A 23,856-nucleotide genomic window follows, 5' to 3' on the forward strand; every position below is an offset into this window, starting at 1 on the left:
AACAAGCCTTATCTCTAGGTGGCTGTGTTACAACCCGTTACTAGCAATCCCTGGCATTAGGATGGTTATGGATTTTCCTCTTGACTGCATGCATTTGCTTTGTTTAGGGGTCATGAGGAAGATATTATTAGCTTTTATGAGAGGCAACAAAAATGTTAAGCTTCCAAGCTATGCTTTAATTATTTGTATTGATCGGTTAGTAAGTATTGCACCTCATATCCCCTGTGAATTTGTTAGGAAAAGACGTTCACTTACATGAACTACTGAGGTTGAAGGCAGCTTGTATATGTAATTGTTACAATATAACTGTCATGGAAATATACATTTTGGTACACCATGTAATTTACGTGGAAAAATACACCACTGTACATCATGTAATTTACGTGGAAAAATACACCACTGTACATCATGTAATTTACGTGGAAAAATACACTACTGTACATCATGTAATTTTCATGGAAAAATACACTAGTGTACATCATGTATTACACTGGATTATACGTGTACTAGAGGACATTTGAAGCATATTTACAGTGAAAATACACAGAAATTACTGCTGTATTACAATTGAATACAGCATCCGGTCTTCGTGTATTTTGACTGTATTACAGATGCAATACATGTGTATTCCACCTTGTGTGCTGTATGGGTATAAAGAAAAAAATATTTGCGGCATTTTTTTGATCCTTATATCGGTGTTGCAGACGTATGCCTTGAATGTCGACAGTTATCGAAATTTCCTCTTTCAATACCAATTGAATGAGGAAATTTTGATAACTGCGGCGATAATAGCGGCATAAGAGGGAGTGGAAAGATTTCCGATCCTCTCTTCGCATACGCCGTTGCTCTAAGATGCTAGCCCAACTCACGAACAATTTTGTTTAAAAGCTCTCGCAGGAGTATTGCAATAGAATAGAATTGCAGCCGTGGAAAATTTTAAGGCAAAACACGACAGACACTTAGCATAAACCTTCCCAAGAGATTCATGGACCACAATCGGGGCAATTTCAGCGCCGTAGCATAATAACCAATCAGCCAATGCCTCTGCTTTTTTTTCCTTTCCGAGACCCCACAGGAAAATAGAAAAATATCAAGTTACAGGGGAACAATGGAAACGTGTTTCATCCCCACCCCATCTCACCTTTTTCGGTCTACTAGGTTCAATTATCCCAGTCTCTGGAGGCCAAGTGCTAGGTTAACCACCTACTGAGCTCGATGATATCTCTGATAGCTTATGATGATATGATAGCTTTGAAGGCAACGACGTCACATGCAAGATCGGACGTGTTCTTCCCTTGCTCTTTCGCTCATAGCTTGAAATACGGAGGGGAGGGAGCGCGCTCCTTCCCCTCGACCACTCCTTCAGCGCTCTTCACTTATTAGCATTTCCGATTTCTTCTGTCCACCATTTAGTCCAACAATGAACACACTTGTTTGAATTTTTTAAACAGCAGGTTTTGACACCAATATAATTTTCAGTCGCAAAAATCCTCCATATTAGCGTCTGAAGATGATTTTTGAAAAAATCAGGTCCTCAGCGTAATGGAAATTGCTCGGCAAGACAGATGTTGAACATTAACCAGGTATGTCCTTCAAAACTACACGTTTCTTCACGTGACCTTCCAATGCCCAACATCTTCTGGCCACAATTCGAATTGGCAATGGGCCAAAGAACATTCATTTCATAATTGGTTGCGGGTCATGGAGCAGATGTTGTCTGGATAACAGTCTTATCAGGTGGAGAGCAAAAATCGACCATAAATAACTTGGATGCAGCATTTCACAAAAGGAACAGGCATAATAAAGTAGATTTTCACAAAATGGAGCAGTTCAACATTTTGGACAGCATATAAAAAGACAACAGAGAAATAAGGATACCAGGAAGAGAATTGCTTTGGCAAAGGATTTAATAACTTAGGAATGAAGTGCCTAATCGCAGAAGATCATTATATAAAACAAAAGAGAAAAAGCTAGTGAAGAGTTTGATGAGGAATGTACAAAATTAAATGCCGAGGAAAGAGGATTAGAAAAGACAAGAGGCATTCAAAATTTGGATGTGGAGAAGAATATAGAGGGTGCAATGGACAGAGAGGAATGACAAAGGGAGGACAGGAAATTTCTAGATGTGATGCAGAGATAAAAGGGTTTGGATGAAGCAAGTACCGACTGTTGGAAACCATTTTAGAGGGAAGACTTAGGCGAGAGGGGAAAAGGAAAATGGATGATTTTGCGGAGAGAATGAAAAGGTATAGGTCTTACGAAGAATTGAAGAGGGAAAATCAATTTAGAGGATTTGGGGGGGGGGGGGGCAGCTAGGAATTAAGGCTGGGGGGGTTTAGGGGCAAATAATACTGGGGTGTGTGGGGGTATGGACTATCCACCAGGATAAGTGGTAGGTGAGAGATTAATAAATTGCTGAATCTTAAGATAAATGGTTCAAAATGGTGAGTTTTACGGCTTTCTGAGGGATATTTTATTAATCCTTACACTATTCTATTAGTAATATCAATCAAATTAAGTAAAATGGATTACAATTAAAAAATTCTCTGAGCTCTGGGGGGGGGGGGGGGCTTTCACCCCCAAGACCCCCCTCGATGCGCCACTGGGGGGGGAAGCAGGATGATTTGAAAAGTACTCGATGCAAACATACCTAAACCATTAGAATACCTTTAATAAGAATCAAAAATACAGTAAGACCCAAGGGCAGCAATGATAGAGTAATTGAAAGAGGTATAAGCAATGAATGCTGAAATGAAAAAATACTTGTTAAATGTATTAGTTAATAATAAAATACTTTTAGAAATTACATTTCAGATACAAAAGGAATGCCAATATGTACTTGAAATACATGTATTTTCATCACTAACCATAGGTGTACCTAGTTGCATTTACAGGGAGAGTGGGGGACAGGTCACCTTTGGGCCAGCAGTAGTTACATTTTTTATTCATTTTTTCAATCTGTAGGTGATTACAACCACCAAACATCCCTGGATGTGAGTATAATCAAATACGGATGGTTCTGGCCGGCAAGCTTCTTTCAACATGAAATGAATGGTGGTAGACCGCAAAGAATCCACCTATATAGTGAGGTGTGACTACCTAGGAACAAATCCTAATGCTATTGCTAGTCATCATACACACGTTACCTGCTTTTTTAACCAGTGAGATAGGGGGTCCCGAGTTTTTGGATGTAATTGGGATTACCACTTAAGCACCAATCTCAAGGTGATCATCAATGGCTTCCAAATTTATTTTGGTTGTGATTGTACAATGAGGAAAAACATAACAAAATCCATAGATGGGACTCATAATACATACATCAAAGAATGAACCAGGTGAAACACTATGTGATGCCTGCAATACTTCACAATTCTTGACTCATGGTTGGAGGAAACTTCAGTGAAATACAACATGTACAGTTCAAAAATTGGTAGAAATTTAAATGCAGATTCTGAATTACTTTTTTATACCTCATAAGATGACTGTAATTAACATGAATGTATAGCTGGCATCACAGTCAATCACTGAAAAGCTTTTAAGGACAACTTACAAAAATTTTAATCATAGACTTTAATGAAAATATTTAAGAGCAATTGAACCACATTGCACAGCAAAGATGCATATTAACATAATTCCACTTATGTACACACAATTTTAAGTGCACATCTTTCAGTAGCTTGGAATACCATATACATTATGAATTGTTTCAGTTGACTCAGACAAAGCTGCCCTATTAAGTACCTATGTAGTAACATAGTAGATCATTAACCATTACAGCATACCATTATTATCAAAACATTGCCGGTAATGGCACACGCATTAGGCTGGAAGACATTGCATTCCCTTCAGCAATTATCGCTATTTCTGGCCAAACATAACTTGCTTCTATATTTTCTGCAAAAACCAACATAATGTGGCAATTGCAAGCAGATGATACATTACATTATTGTCAAATCATCACACCAAACACACTAAGTGTTCATACAAAATTTATGGTCACAAAAATTTGGTACCCAATGCTGTGACCAAGAGCACTCATCACATTTGTTTCTAGGAGGGGGGTAGGATTTATTAATTGTAAGCATCTAAGGAATCCTCTGATAGTGCTGCCAACTGCTAACAAGCCCAAAACAAGTAAATGAGGTAAGTTACTACTTTGGCCATTGAAGAACCTTTAATACTGAATAAAAATCAATGCCTATACATGAACTGTCAAGGCACACACAGCATTTAGTACTTCATGAGCAACCAAGTGAATGCCTGCAGCACAATATTCTTTTGTTTTACAAATCACAAAACAAAACATTCACACCACAGAATTTAGTGAACCACTGACTTTTAGAAAATGAAAAAAATGTATTCAAACTAGATTTGTCTTAAATATACTCCAAAAATTGTAAAAAACTTTTCATATCACTGATTAATATAAGGCAGTTTCTCTGAGTTGATCAGAGTGCATGTTAAAACATACAGAAGCCCAAAAAATAGATTCAGTTGCGCTGTCTTTCGTGGGACTGCTTGCATCCCACCACTTGAGCGTAGTTCTTTTTCCAGCTGAAAGGCTGCTGGTAGAGTTACAAGGGGCAAAAGGAACCATATGGAGTGATGCAATGACAGAACAACAAACATAATATATGGTGTGAATAATAGAAAGGCATACAGTACGTGCGAAACAGTGTGGCCAGCCAAAATAGCCAATGTCACTATGCCAGCCCGTCGATCGGCTTCTAAGTCCCTCGTATTATTTCCATGAAGAATTGCTTCTGCATTCAAAGCTAAAGGAAGCGCATAGAAAATAGTGGCCCAGCGTGCAGTACCTGCTTGAGCTAAGAATGCAAAGAGCACAGAGAGCGGGCCGAAGAGCACCAAAACCAACACATCCCCAAGAGCGATGTATTTCAGTCCAATGCCACCAGTGTAGAGGAAAGATGAGGAGAGACCGCCGAAATATACTAGAGCAAGATGCTCCATTCGAGCTGGAGACAGAGCTGCAAGGGTAACAAATCCGAGACACCCAGCGAGGTAGAGAAGGCCTCCTAAATTGGCGACTTCCTCAACAGAAAGCAGTGCATCCACTAATGTTCGATCATCGGCCTTTGTTTTGATGTCCACACCCTATAATATAATGATGAATAATTAAATGCTAGCTTGGTTGCTAACTCACAAATACAGACGAAGAGAATTTCTTATTACGTTTAGACACTTAATCAGAAAAATATTAGTGATCGAATGAAGCACACAAAGATGTATGACGAAGATGAAGATACGAGGGAGAGCAATCAGTCAACACTCAATAAATTAATCCTGAAGAAAGCAAGTTAAAGGGAGTGGATAATCATCTTTCGTAATCAGCACTATTTCATTATAGTTCTAATGAATTTACTTGTACATGAATACAATTCAAGGAAATACTTAGACAAACGTGCTTAAATAGAGAATGCCATAAGCATCGCGGGTAGATAATTGCACATCAAGTTGGTTAGTTAGCTAAGAATAAAGACGAATGAGAAAGACTGTCATATTGGCAGCTATTATTAAATTAATGTAGGTAATTATGTTCCCCAATTGCATGTAAATAATATATTACGTTCATCGATAACATACCTTCACATAATCGAAGTATGTATTAACAGCATTTCCAGCACCATGTACAGAGAGAACTGTAAATGCCGTAATTAATAGAATCAATAAGCTAAAATCTCCGGTACACTTATGAGCGAGGGCAGCTCCCAAAAGAGTAGGCATTAGAGATGCACTCAGAGTCCAAGGTCGCAAGGCTAAAACATACGAAGCTAATTTTCTTCTTTTAGAAGTTAAATTCATGTGGGTTTTATCATCAGCATGATTGTCTTTTTGCTTCTGAGTCTCTTCATCCTCATTTCCCATCCTCAAGGCCCTGCGAGGAACCAAAAAAACTCCTTCCATATAGATGAAATATTATAGAAGAATCTTCCCAGTTCAAAAATATGAAGATAGCAAGAAATCATCCTATGAACATAAAAACTGAATTCTAGCCACAGAAACATGCCAAAATCAACAATTCAATTTCCATTTTACCAAGTTTCAAGAAGAACATAAAAAATTGAGACTTTCGTACCTTTCCTTAATCTTCAGAGTAACAATATTACTTGAACAAATGGGTGCTGATGCTATTCCCGTAGAGCCAAACAAACAGCACCGACTTGGAGAGGTTTAATACAACCTGATCATTAGTGTATTCCACCAGTTCTTCCTATAGTAGAAAAGTTATGAATGACTAAGAAGTACTATCAAATATTGCAGACTGCCGTATTTACCTTATGAAAACATTTAAACGTAGCACGTAATGCAGTTCACAATCAACAAGAAAGTGAGAGACAGCTCCTAATAAATTAGATGAATACCTTGAGGGTCAGCTTCATTACACCAATTATTTTTCCACGACTTCTGACAGTAAATTAGAGACAATTTCATTCCGATAAGTTCACATTATTAACCATTCTGTCACACATGAAAAGATGAGTAACGACGCTAGCAGATGCTCGAGTACAAAATGAATGGAAAACGCATTAAGGGTTCATTTGTTCTGTAAAGGAAAATCTGAAACGCTGAAAACAACGCCCTCACTGCAGGAATAAATACAATCGCCATATTGGGTAACATTTCTCCAATTTACGTGGGGCCATTCTGTCAGCTGTGCGGACTAAGCCTTCTGCGTGTAATTGGGACCTCAGTATGGATCAGTTTAACTTAGCACAGCCGCCGGATGATGAATCATTTTAGTGAGTACGATGAAATGAATTTATGGACATTATTTCTTTAACTCTAAATGTGAGAGTGGGAAGTAGCTAAAGATTATTTTATATGCGTTTTAATCCCCGTTCCTATCAGTAATTGAACATCTTGTGCTGATGAACCAAATCTTCAATTTTATTTCTAGTGTCACGAGTTTAAGTCATTCCATTATTAGGCATTTTTGAATTAGCTTTGAATTATTTTATTTAGTATGGCTACAGTCGGTTACAATGAAAGTAATTGATCGAACCCTCGAGTCTGAGGTTGTGTCATCTTCCGAGGATGTTGATGTCGTGCATTGCAAGCTCCTTCACTATCGATTTGAGTTATGTTCTTGCAGTTAAAAACGACTTTGTTATATTTCCTTTGAAATTTTTGCGTCAAATATGGTCAATGTTACACATAATGGAGTTGACGTGGGAATATAATTTTACATTTGGAATTCAGTGGAATTTGAGGGACAAATTTTGCATTTTATTGGCTAGCGGTTGTTATGAAGTCGCCAAACTAAACAGAACGTTTATTTGCTATAAATTTATTCGAAAAAAAAATATGTATTGTGAATGCTCTAGGTATACTTATTTGTATATGTTTTCTTCCATATTCCTTAGTATGCGTATGGCAGCAGTCAATCACATGTCACAAATGATGCAGAGTATGCAAACCATGATGATGAATCCCCATGCTGCTGCAATGGGTATAGACACCTCTGGAATAATGGGGATGATTACACAAACCATGCTAGTCCCTGCTGTTAGTATGCCAATTCTCCGACCTACAGTTCCTGCCAATCCGTGGGCCGATATGTTTGCTCCCGCTACTGGTAGCAGTTTTCAAAGTATGGTTAGTATTGATTTCCATTTACTGTACTTATCTGGAAAGGTTAATGTGGCTTAAAGGGTGGGGATCATCCTATGTTAACTATACCACGGCATGCAACTCACCAGCTCGGATTGTCATGAAATTTAGTGTACCTAATTATTTTACATATGTAATTACAGGATTTAAATTTCTGGCCTCTGTCTTTAGTTGTTCCAAAATTAGAGAAAGCTGATTTTCAGCCTTTTGTATTGGAAAAATGCATCTGTGGCTGTCGCAAATTCAGTTTGTACTTAAAGATTGTTCAATTTTTCCTAAAATTGAAGTTGGAATGGTGAGAATATATTCATGCGCACACAAAATTTTCTCAGAATCCAATCATTGTATCAGATTTATTGTGATCACATTATGAAGGTTCATTCCCACACAGTTAACGGGCATCTTTAGGACGTCCGGTGACTGTCCGCCAAGTGGCCTACGGACGTCCGTAGGCCGTCTGCATTTATGTCTGCTGGATATCTGCATGTCAGTAAAAAAAGACGATAAGACTGCCTACATGTCATGCAGGGGTCATTCCATGTCAGTTCACCCAGGCATGGCACCCACCGACTCGGATTTTAATGAAATTTTTGTCACTAGCTACTATCACCTATCTAATGACCCATGTAAAATATTTCTTCTCTCACTCTCATAGTTTGCAAGATATGAGGAGTCAAAGTTTGAGATGTTTGCTCAGAAGTGGCGCTAGTGGGAGTCAAATTCCAGAGTGCAGGGCACAGGGTAAAAATTCATAACTCAGAAACCACATAACATATTTGAATGAAATTTTGACCCCTTGTCTATCCAAGTACATAGCTCCCATAGTAATGTCTTTTATTCCCCTTGCATTGTTATGTTGGCCAAAATGATGTCAACAGTTGTTAATTAACCGATTTTTTTAGCTCAAAAACATTACTTCATATTTTCAGAATTATCACCAAAAGGCAGAGCAGTTAACTCATCCAATTTTTTTTTTAATTGAAGGTTAATATGTGCTCCAATATACTGTGAAATAAAAATGGTGGTGTTTTGACTGCCACTATGAGTATTTCAGGTTTTACTTTTTTTTCTGCCCCTGTGAGAGGGATTTTGGACACGTACTGTAAGATAATAAGTATAAGTGTATCCATACCTTCATGAGGATATATTTGAAATATTGGTCAGTAAATCTAAGACCAAACATGTAGTCTAGTGAATGTGGCTCTTGTTCTTACAATTTTTTTTAATAGCAATACTTGGCTTGTGGCAGCTGAGGGTAAAAAAATCCAAATGGCTCAGAAATGTGAAATGATGCTTTTTTCCTGGAATTTACCCATTTTTCAAGTGTTTAGTTTATGGAAAAATTGGTATCAAAATACATTAGACTCTTACTGTGCATTAGAGGATAAATGGAAATACTAATTTAAATAAAATTATTTAAATAATACACTTCAATGTGTTTAAGGCATCTCCCGAACATCTCTGGAGGCTCTCTCGGGCAAACTAAACGCTTTACAGTACCACCAATTCCATCACATGGGGATTTTCGATATGGGTGCATAAATTTCACTTTTACATCTTGTTCTTCCTCGTGTTTAGAAAGCACTCATCCAAAAAACCAGTGGTCATCATAAGCACATGCAATGTACAAGTTTGTTAAGATCTGTGAAAAAGTGATTAAATGAGTCCCGCTGAACTGGAGTTGTACAAATTTAGCCTCACTTTCACAGAAGAAGTATGGTCTTCCAAACCCTTAGTGATGGAAGAGCTGGCAGAGAAAATGGTATAACTTATAGATATGTAGCAGGTTGTCACCAATATCCACATTCCTTGATGGCAACTGGAGTATTAAATTTCTATTTCACTGGGAGAGATAATGCTGACATTATGTGCCACATTGTTTTCTCCCCTGCCTCACATATGATTGCATTACATGACAAACTTGAGAAGGTAATACAATCCTACCTATTCAGCCTCACTTTTCAGTGTTATTACATCTCCCCAAGGAATAAGAGAATTAAGTGCAACCTCTAGGAAGAATAAAGTGTATAATGTATCACAGTGAGGGCATGATAAATCAAAATAGATTCTAGGGTACCACTTTTAGTCTTCTGCCAAGTCTTCTTGTGTAAAGATGCTCCCTGGGTGTCCAAGTTTATTCTGTGTGTACGATCAGTGTATTTTTACCTGTACATTAATTGTGTGTGCTATGAGTTAGGCAAAGCTGCTCATTGTGAACTTCAACATTAAAAAAGGTTAGTGTCTCCACTATGCTTCAAAATGAGCAAATTGTTGAACTGTGCAGCATTGGAAAAGTAACTGCATCTGATTGCCTCAAAAAAAGCTACACACCAGTGGTGCAACTGAACAAAATTGAGATCATGAGTATGCTTGAAAAACAGCTGTTATCTCTCAGAAGTGGTGTACCTGGGGAAGTCCTATCCAATGTCTGCGAACATCACAGAATATACTATTTGAAAAAGTATGAAACCTACCAAATATATTGTCTTGATCCTTTTAAGAGCCACAAGAAGAAAATATCAAAATCACTGAGAAATGTAAGTCTTGAATTTGCAGAAAAGGCCTGTAAAATCCCAACTCTTCGGAAATTAGTGCCAGGAATGAAAGTATGCCAGCCATGTAGGGAGGAAGTACAGAAACACTCCAGGTTTGGAAATGAGCTTTCTGATGTTGAAGCAGTAGATAGTGACAGCAATGATAGTATTTTGAATTTTGAAACAACAGTATCCCAAGAAAAATCAACTAAGCTACTTAACAGAACGCTGCAAGATATAGAGGAGTCACCTTTAAAATTTCATGGCATATCATCTCACAGAAGGTCAACCTACGCTAAAAGGAAAGTAGAGTCAGCATGCAGTAATTTTAAAAGGAAAGTTAAAAGACTTCTTGATAAAGAATTATCTCCAGAAAAGGATGACCCAAAACTGCCAAAAGAACTACTTCAGAAAGTTCATGATATAGATGGGCTCATAGACTTAACCCGTCAACGCCCACGGGTGCCATAGGGCACCCAGTGCAGTTCTGAGCCAATGCTCCGGCAATGTATTTAATATGTGAATTTTAGCATACCTTTCAGTGCACATACTTAGTAGAAGGTTTCCTCCATTATTCAGTCAGTTTGAATTGTGTTCTTTGTGTGAAGTTCATAAGTATCATATTTTTTAAAAGTGAAATATGCGTGAATTTAAAAAAAACTTTGGACGCTGACGGGTTAATCAAACAAAAAGTTGACACATCAAGCACCCATCAAGGAAAGGTACATCTGTTATCATTGGTACCAACTTTATGGAGCAGGAAGAAAGTAATGGAAGAGTTTCATGTGAGTGAGTACACTGCCCGCCAAGCAAGAGAACTTTTCAGAGACAATGGAAAATTAGCTGCACCTGAATTGAGAAAAGGGAAGGCAAAAATAAAACATTACAATTAGTTAGGACTTTCTATGAAAGTGATGAGTACTCAAGAATGATGCCTGGAAAGAAAGATTCCATAAGTATCTCCAAAAATGTACCTGTTCAGAAGAGATTATTACTTGCTAACTTGAAGGAATTGTATTCCACTTTTAAATTTGACTTCCCCAGAATTAAAATTGGCTTTTCTAAATTCTGCAACCTAGGTCCAAAATGGTTTGTGGTAGCAGGATGTCCTGGAACGCATTCAGTGTGTTTTTGCACAATTCATTAAAATGTCAACCTACTGCTTAGTGCCTGTAATGTAGAGGCAACAAGCCAGGACCTAATTGGTTATTTCGTGTGCTCTAGAAATAATAGGGACTGTATACTGCGATATTGCTCTCAGTGTCCTTCACGTGAAAAATTGAAAAGCTTACTGCTGAAAAAGTTTGAAGAATGTGACCCCGGAGATGAAGTTTCATACAGTCAGTGGGTTTCCAGTGACAGATATCAACTGGTGAAGTTCACGGTGAATTTGATGAGTACCTATCAATTTAAATTCAAAGAGTGGAAAAACTGGTGCCCCATTCATTTATTACGAAGGTACAGGCAAACTACCTTAAGAAAATGAAAGAAAATCTTGGACCCCATGAAGTAGCTGTTCTCTTTGACTTCAGTGAGAGCTACTCATATGTTATCCAGGATGAGGCACAAGGGAATCACTGGACAAGTGATAGTTGTACGGTACACCCTGTTGTGATTTATACTCTAGATCACCTGACTAAACAGCTTATTATTTCCAGTGTATGCATCTTGTCAGATGATTTGGAGTATGATGTAGCTTTTGTTTATGAAACCCAAAGAATAATATTTTGCTTTGTTAAGGAAAATTTTACTTCAGTCAAAAAATTGAGTTACTTTAGTGATGGTTGTGCAGGACGGTACAAGAACTGCAAAATATTTCTCAATCTTTGCAAGCATTACCAGGATTTCTCCTTAATGGCATCATGGACATTCTTTCCTACAAGCAATGGAATATCCCCATGTGATGGAATTGGTGGTATTGTAAAGCATTTAGTTGCCCGAGAGAGCCTCCAGAGATGTTCGGGAGATGCCTTGAACACATTGAAGTGTATTATTTAAATAATTTTATTTAAATTAGTATTTCCATTTATCCTCTAATGCACAGTAAGAGTCTAATGTATTTTGATACCAATTTTTCCATAAACTAAACACTTGAAAAATGGGTAAATTCCAGGAAAAAAGCATCATTTCACATTTCTGAGCCATTTGGATTTTTTTACCCTCAGCTGCCACAAGCCAAGTATTGCTATTAAAAAAAATTGTAAGAACAAGAGCCACATTCACTAGACTACATGTTTGGTCTTAGATTTACTGACCAATATTTCAAATATATCCTCATGAAGGTATGGATACACTTATACTTATTATCTTACAGTACGTGTCCAAAATCCCTCTCACAGGGGCAGAAAAAAAAGTAAAACCTGAAATACTCATAGTGGCAGTCAAAACACCACCATTTTTATTTCACAGTATATTGGAGCACATATTAACCTTCAATTAAAAAAAAAATTGGATGAGTTAACTGCTCTGCCTTTTGGTGATAATTCTGAAAATATGAAGTAATGTTTTTGAGCTAAAAAAATCGGTTAATTAACAACTGTTGACATCATTTTGGCCAACATAACAATGCAAGGGGAATAAAAGACATTACTATGGGAGCTATGTACTTGGATAGACAAGGGGTCAAAATTTCATTCAAATATGTTATGTGGTTTCTGAGTTATGAATTTTTACCCTGTGCCCTGCACTCTGGAATTTGACTCCCACTAGCGCCACTTCTGAGCAAACATCTCAAACTTTGACTCCTCATATCTTGCAAACTATGAGAGTGAGAGCAGAAATATTTTACATGGGTCATTAGATAGGTGATAGTAGCTAGTGACAAAAATTTCATCAAAATCCGAGTCGGTGGGTGTTATTTTGAAAATTTCTGGGTGATTTGACGTGGAATGACCCGCAGGTGTCCGCTGCGGACCAATAAATACTAGGTCCATACAATAATTTAAATAAATGAGGCACCAATTTAATATACAAAATTTATTAGACTTCTTTAGTACAAGAAGCTAACACAAACAATTATTATTTATTTTTCTTCTTCCCCCTTGGCATGCCTGATCAATTTATCACAGTCACCTCTACATCTTTCTGGGGGCAGGCTTGATCTCCTGCACTGCTCCTGAAATGATGAATTATATAATTATGGTATTGTGGCAGGGCATAGTCTCCTGTAGTTAAAGGGTTGATAACATAGGACAAGGAATCTACAGCCTTATTACTCTAGGGCTTAACACACTTAAAGTCTTAAAATCATAACGTTGAAATTGTGAACCCTGTCCATAGTAGTCCCTGAACATTTTTGAAACTTTTCTTTAAGAAAAATGTGTTGCCTTATTGACATTGTTATAAAATATAAATTTAGAAACCATGTATTAGAAGATACTTTTCCATGAAGAAGGTAGACAGCTATGTTAAAAATCTAATAGGAATGTAGTTACGGATGTGTATTTAGGCTAAGCAGCGTTGGAATGTTTCCTTGAGGGATGAAATTGCGCTATATCAAAATTGTGCTAATCAAAATCAATGTTACCAATTTCTATAGAAGTGATGAAATATTTTTAGATCCGTGAATGCAGGAAAGAGCCTATGGTCTATGAACAGGCCTCTCGAGTGGCTATGATGGTGTGTGAACTATGGTGACGTGCTTCCCTTCCATTATGTTTGTGACGAAATGGATTTAGCAGTACCACAGGAAGTACTAAAACTCACGGAAAATGTGAATAGGGCAAAGTAGGGTTTTATTGAAGTACAAAACTCAAACACTTTTAAAGGAACATTTGAAATTATGCGATATTTTTGCATGTAAGTGCAAGGAGGAGCATAAGGTTCCCTCTAATGAAGAAGTATTTTGAGAGACAAGTGGACGAAACGAACGATGATGGCTGCTGGATTGGATCCTAAAGAAACTTGACAACTGAGGAAAAAAGGGAATCGTCGGATAGTGTCGAGTCAACATCGTCAATTCTTGTATGGGAAAATAGTATAAAAAATTTTCTTCATCAAATCATCCGAAGAAAAGTAGACTGACGAGAAATCAGCCCATTTGTATCTCTACGTTCCTCATGAAATAAACTTTAAGGACTAAACTCAAACTGGAACTTCTGTGTGGAAAAAGTATCTGCCAACTGTGATAGAGGTAAATGCAAGTACCAATCAACAACAATGATCGTCCACGCAACTTTAGGTGATGCAAAAGTCATAACTTTGTATGACGTATCCAAGGTAGTGTACCAGAATTACTTACACAGACAGAAAAAGATGCTAATTACAGTGAATACGAAAAAAGATGTATCAAAGGGCTCCATGTTGATGGAATGAAAGACTGTGATCTTGCCTGATGAAAAAAGGCAAAAGGACTTATCAATCCAAGTTTGGAGGGGAATGTGTGGTATTGGTTGAAGAAACAGGTTCTCACTTTTGGGAGTTTTCCTCCCCCATCAGAGGACTAGCAAAAGTTATAAAATCTGCGATTATCGATTTCTTTCCGAGTGTAAAGTAGATACACAAAATTAAAAAAGATTTGAATATGATGGTACCAAGTGAATACCGCCCAAAAAGGAGGCATCATCCCTCTGCATAATTCCAACATCCCTCGCAGTGTGGGTAAACTCTTCTTGGGATTCCCACCGGGTTAATTTTTCCATAATGGCCAACGTTTCAAGCACCGACTCGAGGTTCAATCTCAGGGATAAATTTTGTTGAATCCCAAAAAGAGTTGACCCACATCATTTGTGGGGAAAGTATCAAATCGTATTTCATCCCTTACAGTGGTCTATTTGCTAATTGCTCTAAGTTGACTTAGATTTGCGACATAAACATTGTGAGGGCAAGCTAGGGACCCAATTTGCATTGTTGCAAGGATTTGTTTGGCGACCAATCCTAGATTTTGTTAATTGCTGGATTTTAATATCTACCTAATGGACTAACCGCTGATTATAGGTATATTGGAGAGAGAACATAGTACCTCTGGTTGTATCTGACCTTAGCGCTGTGGAAGTTCAAAAATCTATTGATGAACGTTCAAAATTGAAGTTAAATATTCCTTTTACTAAACATGCGGATGAGATATTAATGAAATAATTCACCAAAGCTTTGTTGACAGCAGTGAAAGACGAGGAATGACTTTGACATAAGAAATACAGACTGGAAAGCAGATCATTTAATTATTCTTTCATTATTGTTCCTCCACAGACGATGCTGAAACACCAAATATTAGTTAGACTAACAATGAAAAAGACATTTGATGTGAATTTTGGTGCATATGGGGCGTGGGAGAGGCGAGCGTGGAGGGGACACGAGCGGCCTTCACCCAAAATCCATTTAGCCACGCACATAATGGAAGAGAAGCGCATCACTATAGTTCCCACACCTTTATAGCTACTCGAGAGGCATCTTCATAGACTGTAGGCTCCTTTCCTGTGTTCTCAGACCTAAAAACATTTCATCACTTCTCTAAAAGTTGGTAACAACGATTTGTTTAATGCCGACGAGTGCCAAGCAAGAGACAAGTCGTCTCACTACGAATCCTTTTTTACCTTCTACCATCTTCTGATTTATATTATCAAAGATGAACGCCCTCCTTGCAGCACACGTGGGATGAATTTTGCTGTATTCGAGGCATGGGAGGGGGAGAAGCGAGCGGGGTGGGGACGGGATCAGCCTGCTGCTCTTGTACCTGTGAGGCTGCGTGGGCGTTGGAATATTTTCTTCGCGGACTCGAATTAGGCATTTTGTGGCTAAACGGTGGCAGATACGTCAAAATGCACGAAATTTTTGCTCTATAATGGTAGTAACTCAGCCAAATCAATAGGGAGTGACCATGAAATATCATATTTTTCTAATTTCGACCCTCCCCCTAAATTGCATTTGAGCAAGGGTCAAGGGTTCACGTAGAGGTCTCAAAATTTTCAGGGCTTATTTTTGATCAGTCCCAAAACTATTTTCATTGGGCCAGATGGATTTGATAAAAATCGATTTTTCCGATCCACCCTAGTGTGCACAGAGTGTTATGGATACCCATTTGATATTTGGTGCTGTGTAGGATATATGCATGAGAAAAATTTACATATTATGTCAATATTATTTACAGTTTTCAATGGCATAATATATGCATATTATTTGCATATTATGTATGTAATCGACGGAATATTATTTGCACATAATGCGTATCCAATTATACAACTTTTACATGGTATAAATTTGGAGTGTGCTGTGTGGGAAGTTTTTCATTGCAATTAATTTCTCATTTAGTAGAACAGTGAGTCCCATTGACTCTTATAAATTATTATTTTTGCTTACACAACATCAAAATATTTTTCATTTATTTTGCATTTATTTTAAATAATGGAAATAAAGGAGTAAAACTTGGTCAGGTTCACTATTATTATGTTAGTGAACTATGTAGTATTTATTATTATTATTATTATTATTATTATAGTGAACCTGACAAAGTTTTACTACTTTATTTAAAATATGGAGAGGTTTCACATAGTCAAGCCTGAAGTTATCAGTTTTATTTTAAGTAAATTTACGTAATAATCCAAATGTTTATTAATTGCACTTTAATTTTCGAATTTAGTGCAAGCAGCACTTTTTCTACTGTGTTCACAGCAAACAGGTGTACAATAGGCCGGCCCTTATTTTCCAGAATTGAGAAAAGTTATGTTTTCCTAGTCTCAAAATGGTCCAAATGAGGTTCATATTCACGTGTTAAAATTTGGTTACTTTAAAATAACGGCAACCCGTGCCCCAATGGCCCTAAGTACTGAGGACCCTCAATTGAGATTTTTGGGACCGAAAAAGTGCTATTTCTATGTAAAACGTAAAAGTAATGGCCAGTTGGACCGATTTTCTGTTTGTTTTGACCTATCTCTAAGCGTTTACGAGATATCGTCGGTCGTAATGCAATCCACCCCCCCGGGCGCTACCCCGCACCGCGGCGCCGCTGAGGCACGGCCCGCACCACTTACTAGAGACTTCCCCTCCACCCCCTCCCCTCCATCAGCAAAGACTTTGCTCCTGCTGGTAAGATTTACATGCTACTGGTATTGAAGAATTGAAAAGGTTGTTCCTCTTGTGTCATGATTAATGTTTTTTAAGCCTACAATGTCAATCTTAACCCTTCAATGCCGTCCTATGTACTGTGCGCCGACCCCTTAAATCTTAGTTTGTTGCTTCCATACGACTGCGCACCATTACCGCATGATTTGTTCAAAACTGCTCTTTATGTGCAAAATGTTATAAGTATTTCATACAATTGTGTTTGTATGAAGGAATGAAAATAATGAGCAGGGCTACCAGGGCCATAACAGTTGATAGAAATATTCAAGGAATAAGAAATGAGGCAGTCAGTTCACATTTGTAGATCAATGTGGAGAGATAGTTATTTCTTATGTACAGTGCGTAAAGGATAGGAAGTGCTAAGTTTTTTAGGATTTAAGGAGAAAAGTGGTGAAAAAACTAGTTTATCATGAATACACGTGACGTTCATTTTATGAATAGGCTAACAAGAAAAAGTATGAAATCAAGACTAAATTCAGGCAGTGAACTGGTTGGAAAGGAAAGTGAAGAAATACTTGACTTAAAGTTACTTACAGTGTGAGATGTACTGTGTGTTTTTCTATAACCTAATGGGTTTGAAAAGTAACCTTAGTGCGAGAAAAACAGTAAGAAATGCGTTTCATTCATGGACCAAAACGAGAATTCCTGTTATTACGGAAAACAAGGCGATTGAAAAGTTAAAAAATTGCACAACGAAGGGATAAACTTGCGACGACATAAAGACAGAATGGAATCTACCGTGGAGATTAAAGGAAGAGAATCTTTCACAACAAAACTTGATGAATTGTTTGACATTGCAAGGGGCGGTGCCATTGAATTTTTGACGCACGCAGTTAATCTCTCGGATAAATGTGCGTGGGATGAAGAAGTAAAATTCTTATGCAATCGAATAGGAGCACGAAACGCAGTTATTGGTGGAATAGATTTCAATATGCTCAAAAAGTAAGAAAATGTTGTGGTCCTCCGCTCCTTGTGCTGCATCTGCTCCCAACAGTGACTTTCAGATCCTAAAATTACGAAAGTGTTAACCTGGACATAGCGAAAGGAGTACGAAAGACGTTTTCAAACCACTTGTGGTACCTGAATGAGGAGTTGGTAGGTTTTTCATTCTTTGACGATTCCTTTTCTGGGTGTGAATAGGAAAACATGATATGCCATATGAGGACACGTGAGGGAAAATATGATCAACCAAAGATGGCATTCTATAAAAGTAGAGACCTTACCACGGTATCTATATCAAATTTTGTCACTACTAATTCGAAAAAGCTATTTGATGTATTGGAAATACGAACTGCATTCTTTGATGTGCCCACGCAAGAATTGTATAAACATCCTGATTACAAGAGCGATTTGGAAATTATTCGGAGTCTTCAAGCAGTAGATGATTGTGCAGAGAGAGGTGTGAAAACAATTCAAGATTTTAAGTCAACCACGTAGAGGGAAGAGAGCTTTCAAAATTAATTATTAACAATAAGTGTGAATTTCCATCGTAGCACAACCCCTAACGTCCGCAAATACACTTTAAATGCCTAATATGGGGTGTCAGTGAAAGACTAGAAATATAAAAATGTATTTTGTTTTGGTTAATACAGTGGAACTTGGTTAGTACGTTTCTGAAGGGACCACGAAAAATGAACGTACTAACCAGGAAAACGTACTAACGAGGAAAGTAAATAATAGCAGTCGGGGTTATTGCAATCAGTGAAAAAGTCGTCATAATTACAATTACTATCAGTAGTTCTCATCGCCTTCCTGAACTCTTTTCACATTTAAAATCAAGAAAATGAGCGCTACCATGAAAAACAATACCATGTGAATAAAAATCGCAATTTTTCATGGACATCCCGGAGAGGATTTCATGATTAAGGCGTCTATCTCCCGTGATTTATCCTATATCTATTTACAGAACGAGGACGAGTGAAGCTCAGACAAGCGAAGACAAGTCATTTTTCTTTCTCACAGCGTACTCGGAGAATATAACAACAACCCGGAGTAAGTCAACTGGTTTTTTAAACATCATAAAAATTGGGCAAAATTATATTGACTTTCAAATTACGGCAACAGCCGTAGACATTCGCTTCTGGAATGATACCATTTCGATTGTAAAATCGATCGATATATCGACTGATGACACGCAAGATTATTAGATTACGACGTCATTACAAGAAAATTTTATATTAAACAGTTGAAATTTACTATCAAAATTTGTCTAATGTCGTCTGCTTTCGTTCCGAGATCAAGTATTTTTAAGCTAAGCTTCGCGTGGAGATCCTGAGGATCGTCTGCTCCCGCAACAGTAGTCAAGTAAATACGCACGACGTCGAGTTTATGGAGCAGTACTGTTTTAGATAATGTGGGAATTGTCTAATACCGTTAAGACTCATTTCTTCATCATGATAACTCGTGCAATAGCAACAATTGCCCACTCATGAACTTTGTGCGCAGCAGTGGGCACTCCCAAGCTCCAAAGGCAACAGAAGGTGAGGAGCTCGGGGTGGGGAAAATTGGGGCTTCTTATTGGCTGTAGTTTTTCATAGTCAGACATTCCCAAAAAATGGCCGCATTTTATTTTTCATCACGTCACAAGAATTTAGAAATGCATTTGGATAAATTACGGTAGAAGAAAGAGATGTGGAATGAATGGAAGAATGTTAATGGCTAATAATAATAAATAAAATCATGAATTCAGACGTTTGCGACCCTTAAGAAGACACTAGAGAACGAATTGCGGGTTGCGTCACGGCAAGCAATTGAGCGTACTAACCAGGAAAGCGCAATTTTTTCAAACGTACTAACCAAATTCTTTTACCTGTATTTTGTTCGGATGGTACCGGGACCGAGGGAAATCGCCGTACTAAGGAGGAAAACGTACTAAGGAGGAACGTACTAACCAAGTTCCACTGTATGTACTGAAATTCATAGACAGGTCAAAATACGAGTAAATTGATCACTTTGATTGGAAGTATTGTCATGGCAATTAAACTCTTTCTAACGTCAGCACACTTCTACAAAGACTACATCTTGCCATCAGGAGCAAGGTCTTTGCCGAGGGAGGGGAGGGAGTGGAGGGGATGTCTCTAATAAGTGACCGTACCTCAGCGGCGCCACAGTGCGGGGTAGCGCCCTGGGGGGTGTATTGCATTACGACGGACGATATCTCGTAAATGCTTAGATATAGGTCAAAATAAACAGAAAGTCGGCCCAACTGGGCTTTACTTTTAGGTTTTACATAGAAATAGCACTTTTTCTGCCCCAAAAATCTCAATTGAGGGTCCTCAGTACTTAGGGCCCTTGGGGCACGGGTTGCCGTTATTTTAAAGTAACCAAATTTTAACACGTGAATATGAACCTCATTTGGACCATTTTGAGACTAGGAAAACATAACTTTTCTCAATTCTGAAAAATAAGGGCCGGCTTAGTGTACAATGTGTATAAACAAATGTTTTTTCATTCCACCATTGGCTGCTGGGCACAGGAGACTTTTCCCTCTTTGGTATTTCAGGGGTTGAATTTTTTACTGCCTTGTCTTGAAAAACAGCAATGCAGCTTATGTTGGTTGCTGAAGACCTATCAATGTGCAAAATTGTACAGTAAAACTTCGATTTTACGCACATTGATTTTACATCAAGTCTCGTTTTTACGCAGCGACACTCAAGTCTGGCCGGTAAGCATAGGGAATTGCAATGGTGAAACTTCGATTTTACATCTTTTCTTGATTTTACGCAGTTGTCTTTCGACTTGTTTTGAAAATCCCGACTGGAGCAATATGAAGTTAGGTTATTTATTCGTCTCCATGAGTTGCAAAAATGAATACAGGAACGGTTGAAATGAAGTCGCGCTGTTGAGCGTGAAACTAAAAACATCGCGAATCTAATTATTGCTTCCCCCTGCGCTCTCTCAGTAATATTTCAGGCTCCTTTACGAACGCGTATATCACTTGTAGTTCAAATTTGCCGTAGAAGGATATCGAAATCTAAAATATACGGCAATCGCCGTGTATGCATAACTACTTTTGATTAAAATAGAAGATCACCGAAGATATTAACATTATCAACTTTCATTTATTATTTGACTTATTCATCGATGCTGTTCATAACATATTTATTGTAATTATAGTAGATGGTCGTTAATCCGGAATTACGAACTACGGAATATCTATCCTGAAAGAAAGGTTTTCTAGAATTTTTCCAACGCTATGTTTTCTGTCGCCCCAGTGAAATATAATGGCGACATGAGCCGTTAAAAATCCTCCCGTGCCAAAATTTAGGCTTCCAAGGTGATCCAAAAAAGATAGTCATACTTCTAGTATGGACGTAAGTCGATGATGATTCAACATGGTGGTAAAAGCAGCATGCGTTGTCTCATTCCGCGGGCTAACCCCACATCTGCGGGTCGAATGGAGGCGAGGGATAGTTGCTTGTGCGGCGCACTTATCAGAACTGACTCAACTTGTATCTCATTGTCAGTGGGTTTAAATGAAACATGGTTGGAACTTGAATAGCTATTAGCTTAACTTCGCTAGGTGGCAAGCATTTATTTTTAACGGAACGGGAGTTAATGCCCTCGGAGAATAACTCGCATTGTCAATCGTCATGTAATCATTGAAGTCAAATTCAAGACGTGAGTGATAAGGCAGTCCCTTCAAACTCAGGAATGGCTTAGCACCATTAAATCGAAATATAAAAAGTGTCTGGTGTTGTTATCAGATATGGGGAAGAAAAATATTACGTGAAGATGAGTCACACGGCTTGTAAGTCGAAGATCCCGGTGCTGAATTTGTGGAAGAATGCCAACAGAGAAGCTATACCCGGGAGATTCAATCTACTAATGCTAAAATTTCGCGGGAAAATGCTTTTCTAATGCGTAAAAATTATAAAGAGGGAAAAATGTTCCAGACTTTTAATCATTTTTTCATTCATCACTGGCGGCATGACGGTAGTAGTGCAGTTATTTAAATAGCTCACTTTAAAAAAATTGATCTAAACCCTGGGAAAATCTAAATTTCCTAATATCCCGGGCCTCTAGTGCTCCGTATTATCTATGGTATGCTATTTGGAAGGAGGTAACCGACAGCTGGGGTCATTAGCGCCATGAAGTAAGGGCTGGAGGGATAGGAACCCATGTTGGCATTAGCCAGGTTGTAATGATAGGCTCCAAAGGGACCAGGACTTAACGTCCCATCTGCTGGACAGAGTGGTGCACTGGAAGTGCCCTCCACACATTACACTCAAGTAGGGATAGGGCCATCTCTGATAAGTTTCTGCTGCTGCCAGGACTTGAACCCAGGTCCACAAGGTGTAAAGCCTTTGTGATGTATCAGTGAAATTTTGCTCCGTGCTAATGTGGTTAATTTGGATGACTTTCCTCAGATACCTCATTTCTTCAATCTCCAATCTTTTTTTGTCTGCAGGTGGTTAAACGGCTTTCCTGAAAACTGCTCTTAATGAGAATACAGTGGAACTTGGTTAGTACGTTTCTGAAGGGACCACGAAAAATGAACGTACTAACCAGGAAAACGTACTAACGAGGAAAGTAAATAATAGCAGTCGGGGTTATTGCAATCAGTGAAAAAGTCATCATAATTACAATTGCTATCGGTAGTTCTCATAGGATCGCCTTCCTGAACTCTTTTCACATTTAAAATCAAGAAAATGAGCGCTACCATGAAAAACAATACCATGTGAATAAAAATCGCAATTTTTCATGGACATCCCGGAGACGATTTCATGATTACGGCGTCTATCTCCCGTGATTTATCCTATATATATTTACAGAACTAGGACGAGTGAAGCTCAGACAAGCGAAGACAAGTCATTTTTCTTTCTCACAGCGTACTCGGAGAATATAATAACAACCCGGAGTAAGTCAACTGGTTTTTTAAACATCATAAAAATTGGGCAAAATTATATTGACTTTCAAATTACGGCAACAGCCGTAGACATTCGCTTCTGGAATGATACCATTTCGACTGTAAAATCGATCGATATATCGACTGATGACACGCAAGATTATTAGATTACGACGTAATTACAAGAAAATTTTATATTAAACAGTTGAAATTTACTTTCAAAATTTGTCTAATGTCGTCTGCTTTCGTTCCGAGATCAATTATTTTTAAGCTAAGCTTCGCGTGGAGATCCTGAGGATCGTCTGCTCCCGCAACAGTAGTCAAGTAAATACGCACGACGTCGAGTTTATGGAACAGTACTGCTTTAGATAATGTGGAAATTGTCTGACTCATTTCTTCATCATGATAACTCGTGCAATAGCAACAATTGCCCACTCACAAACTTTGTGCGCAGCAGTGGGCACTCCCAAGCGCTCCAAAGGCAACAGAAGGTGAGGAGCTCGGGGTGGGGAAAATTGGGGCTTCTTATTGGTTGTAGTTTTTCATAGTCAGACATTCCCGAAAAATGGCCGCATTTTATTTTTCATCACGTCACAAGAATTCAGAAATGCATTTGGATAAATTACGGTAGAAGAAAGAGATGTGGAATGAATGGAAGAATGCTAATGACTAATGATAATAAATAAAATCATGAATTCAGACGTTTGCGACCCTTAAGAAGACACTAGAGAACGAATTGCGGGTTGCGTCACGGCAAGCAATTGAGCGTACTAACCAGGAAAGCGC

General features: G+C 38.1%; 2 protein-coding genes across 11 annotated transcripts in view; one reads left to right on the top strand and one right to left on the bottom strand.

Annotated features, from left to right (window-relative positions):
- Positions 1-3,220: 3,220 nt before the first annotated feature.
- Positions 3,221-6,534, bottom strand: LOC124170768 (ubiA prenyltransferase domain-containing protein 1 homolog). Its single transcript, XM_046549710.1, has 4 exons — positions 6,384-6,534; positions 6,098-6,232; positions 5,605-5,896; positions 3,221-5,115 (listed from the first exon to the last, which is right to left on the bottom strand). The coding sequence occupies exons 3-4, from the start codon at positions 5,884-5,886 to the stop codon at positions 4,414-4,416; spliced, it is 984 nt and encodes a 327-aa protein (XP_046405666.1). The 5' UTR covers positions 5,887-5,896; positions 6,098-6,232; positions 6,384-6,534; the 3' UTR covers positions 3,221-4,413.
- An 84-nt stretch (positions 6,535-6,618) lies between these two features.
- The window catches only part of LOC124170770 (myeloid leukemia factor-like), a 130,893-nt gene continuing 113,655 nt past the window's right edge, over positions 6,619-23,856 (top strand). For all 10 annotated transcript variants that reach the window (XR_006867584.1, XR_006867582.1, XR_006867581.1 and 7 more), the window contains exons 1-2: positions 6,619-6,761; positions 7,386-7,617. Coding sequence is in view for 6 of the 10 variants with exons in the window: in XM_046549712.1 (XP_046405668.1) it covers positions 6,715-6,761; positions 7,386-7,617 (279 nt within the window). In the remaining 4 variants the exon portion in view is untranslated. The remainder of the gene's footprint in view (positions 6,762-7,385; positions 7,618-23,856) is intronic.

This window comes from Ischnura elegans, chromosome X, assembly GCF_921293095.1.
Source record: "Ischnura elegans chromosome X, ioIscEleg1.1, whole genome shotgun sequence".
Classification (NCBI taxonomy): Eukaryota; Metazoa; Arthropoda; class Insecta; order Odonata; family Coenagrionidae; genus Ischnura; species Ischnura elegans.

What these genes read in the sequence shown, in the direction of transcription:
- LOC124170768 (XM_046549710.1), bottom strand. Translation starts at nt 5,886, where the DNA reads ATGGGAAATGAGGATGAAGAGACTCAGAAGCAAAAAGACAATCATGCT. An exon ending in CATACTTCGATTATGTGAAG is followed by an intron (nt 5,116 to 5,604) that starts GTATGTTATCGA and finishes ATTATATTATAG; the next exon opens with GGTGTGGACATCAAAACAAA.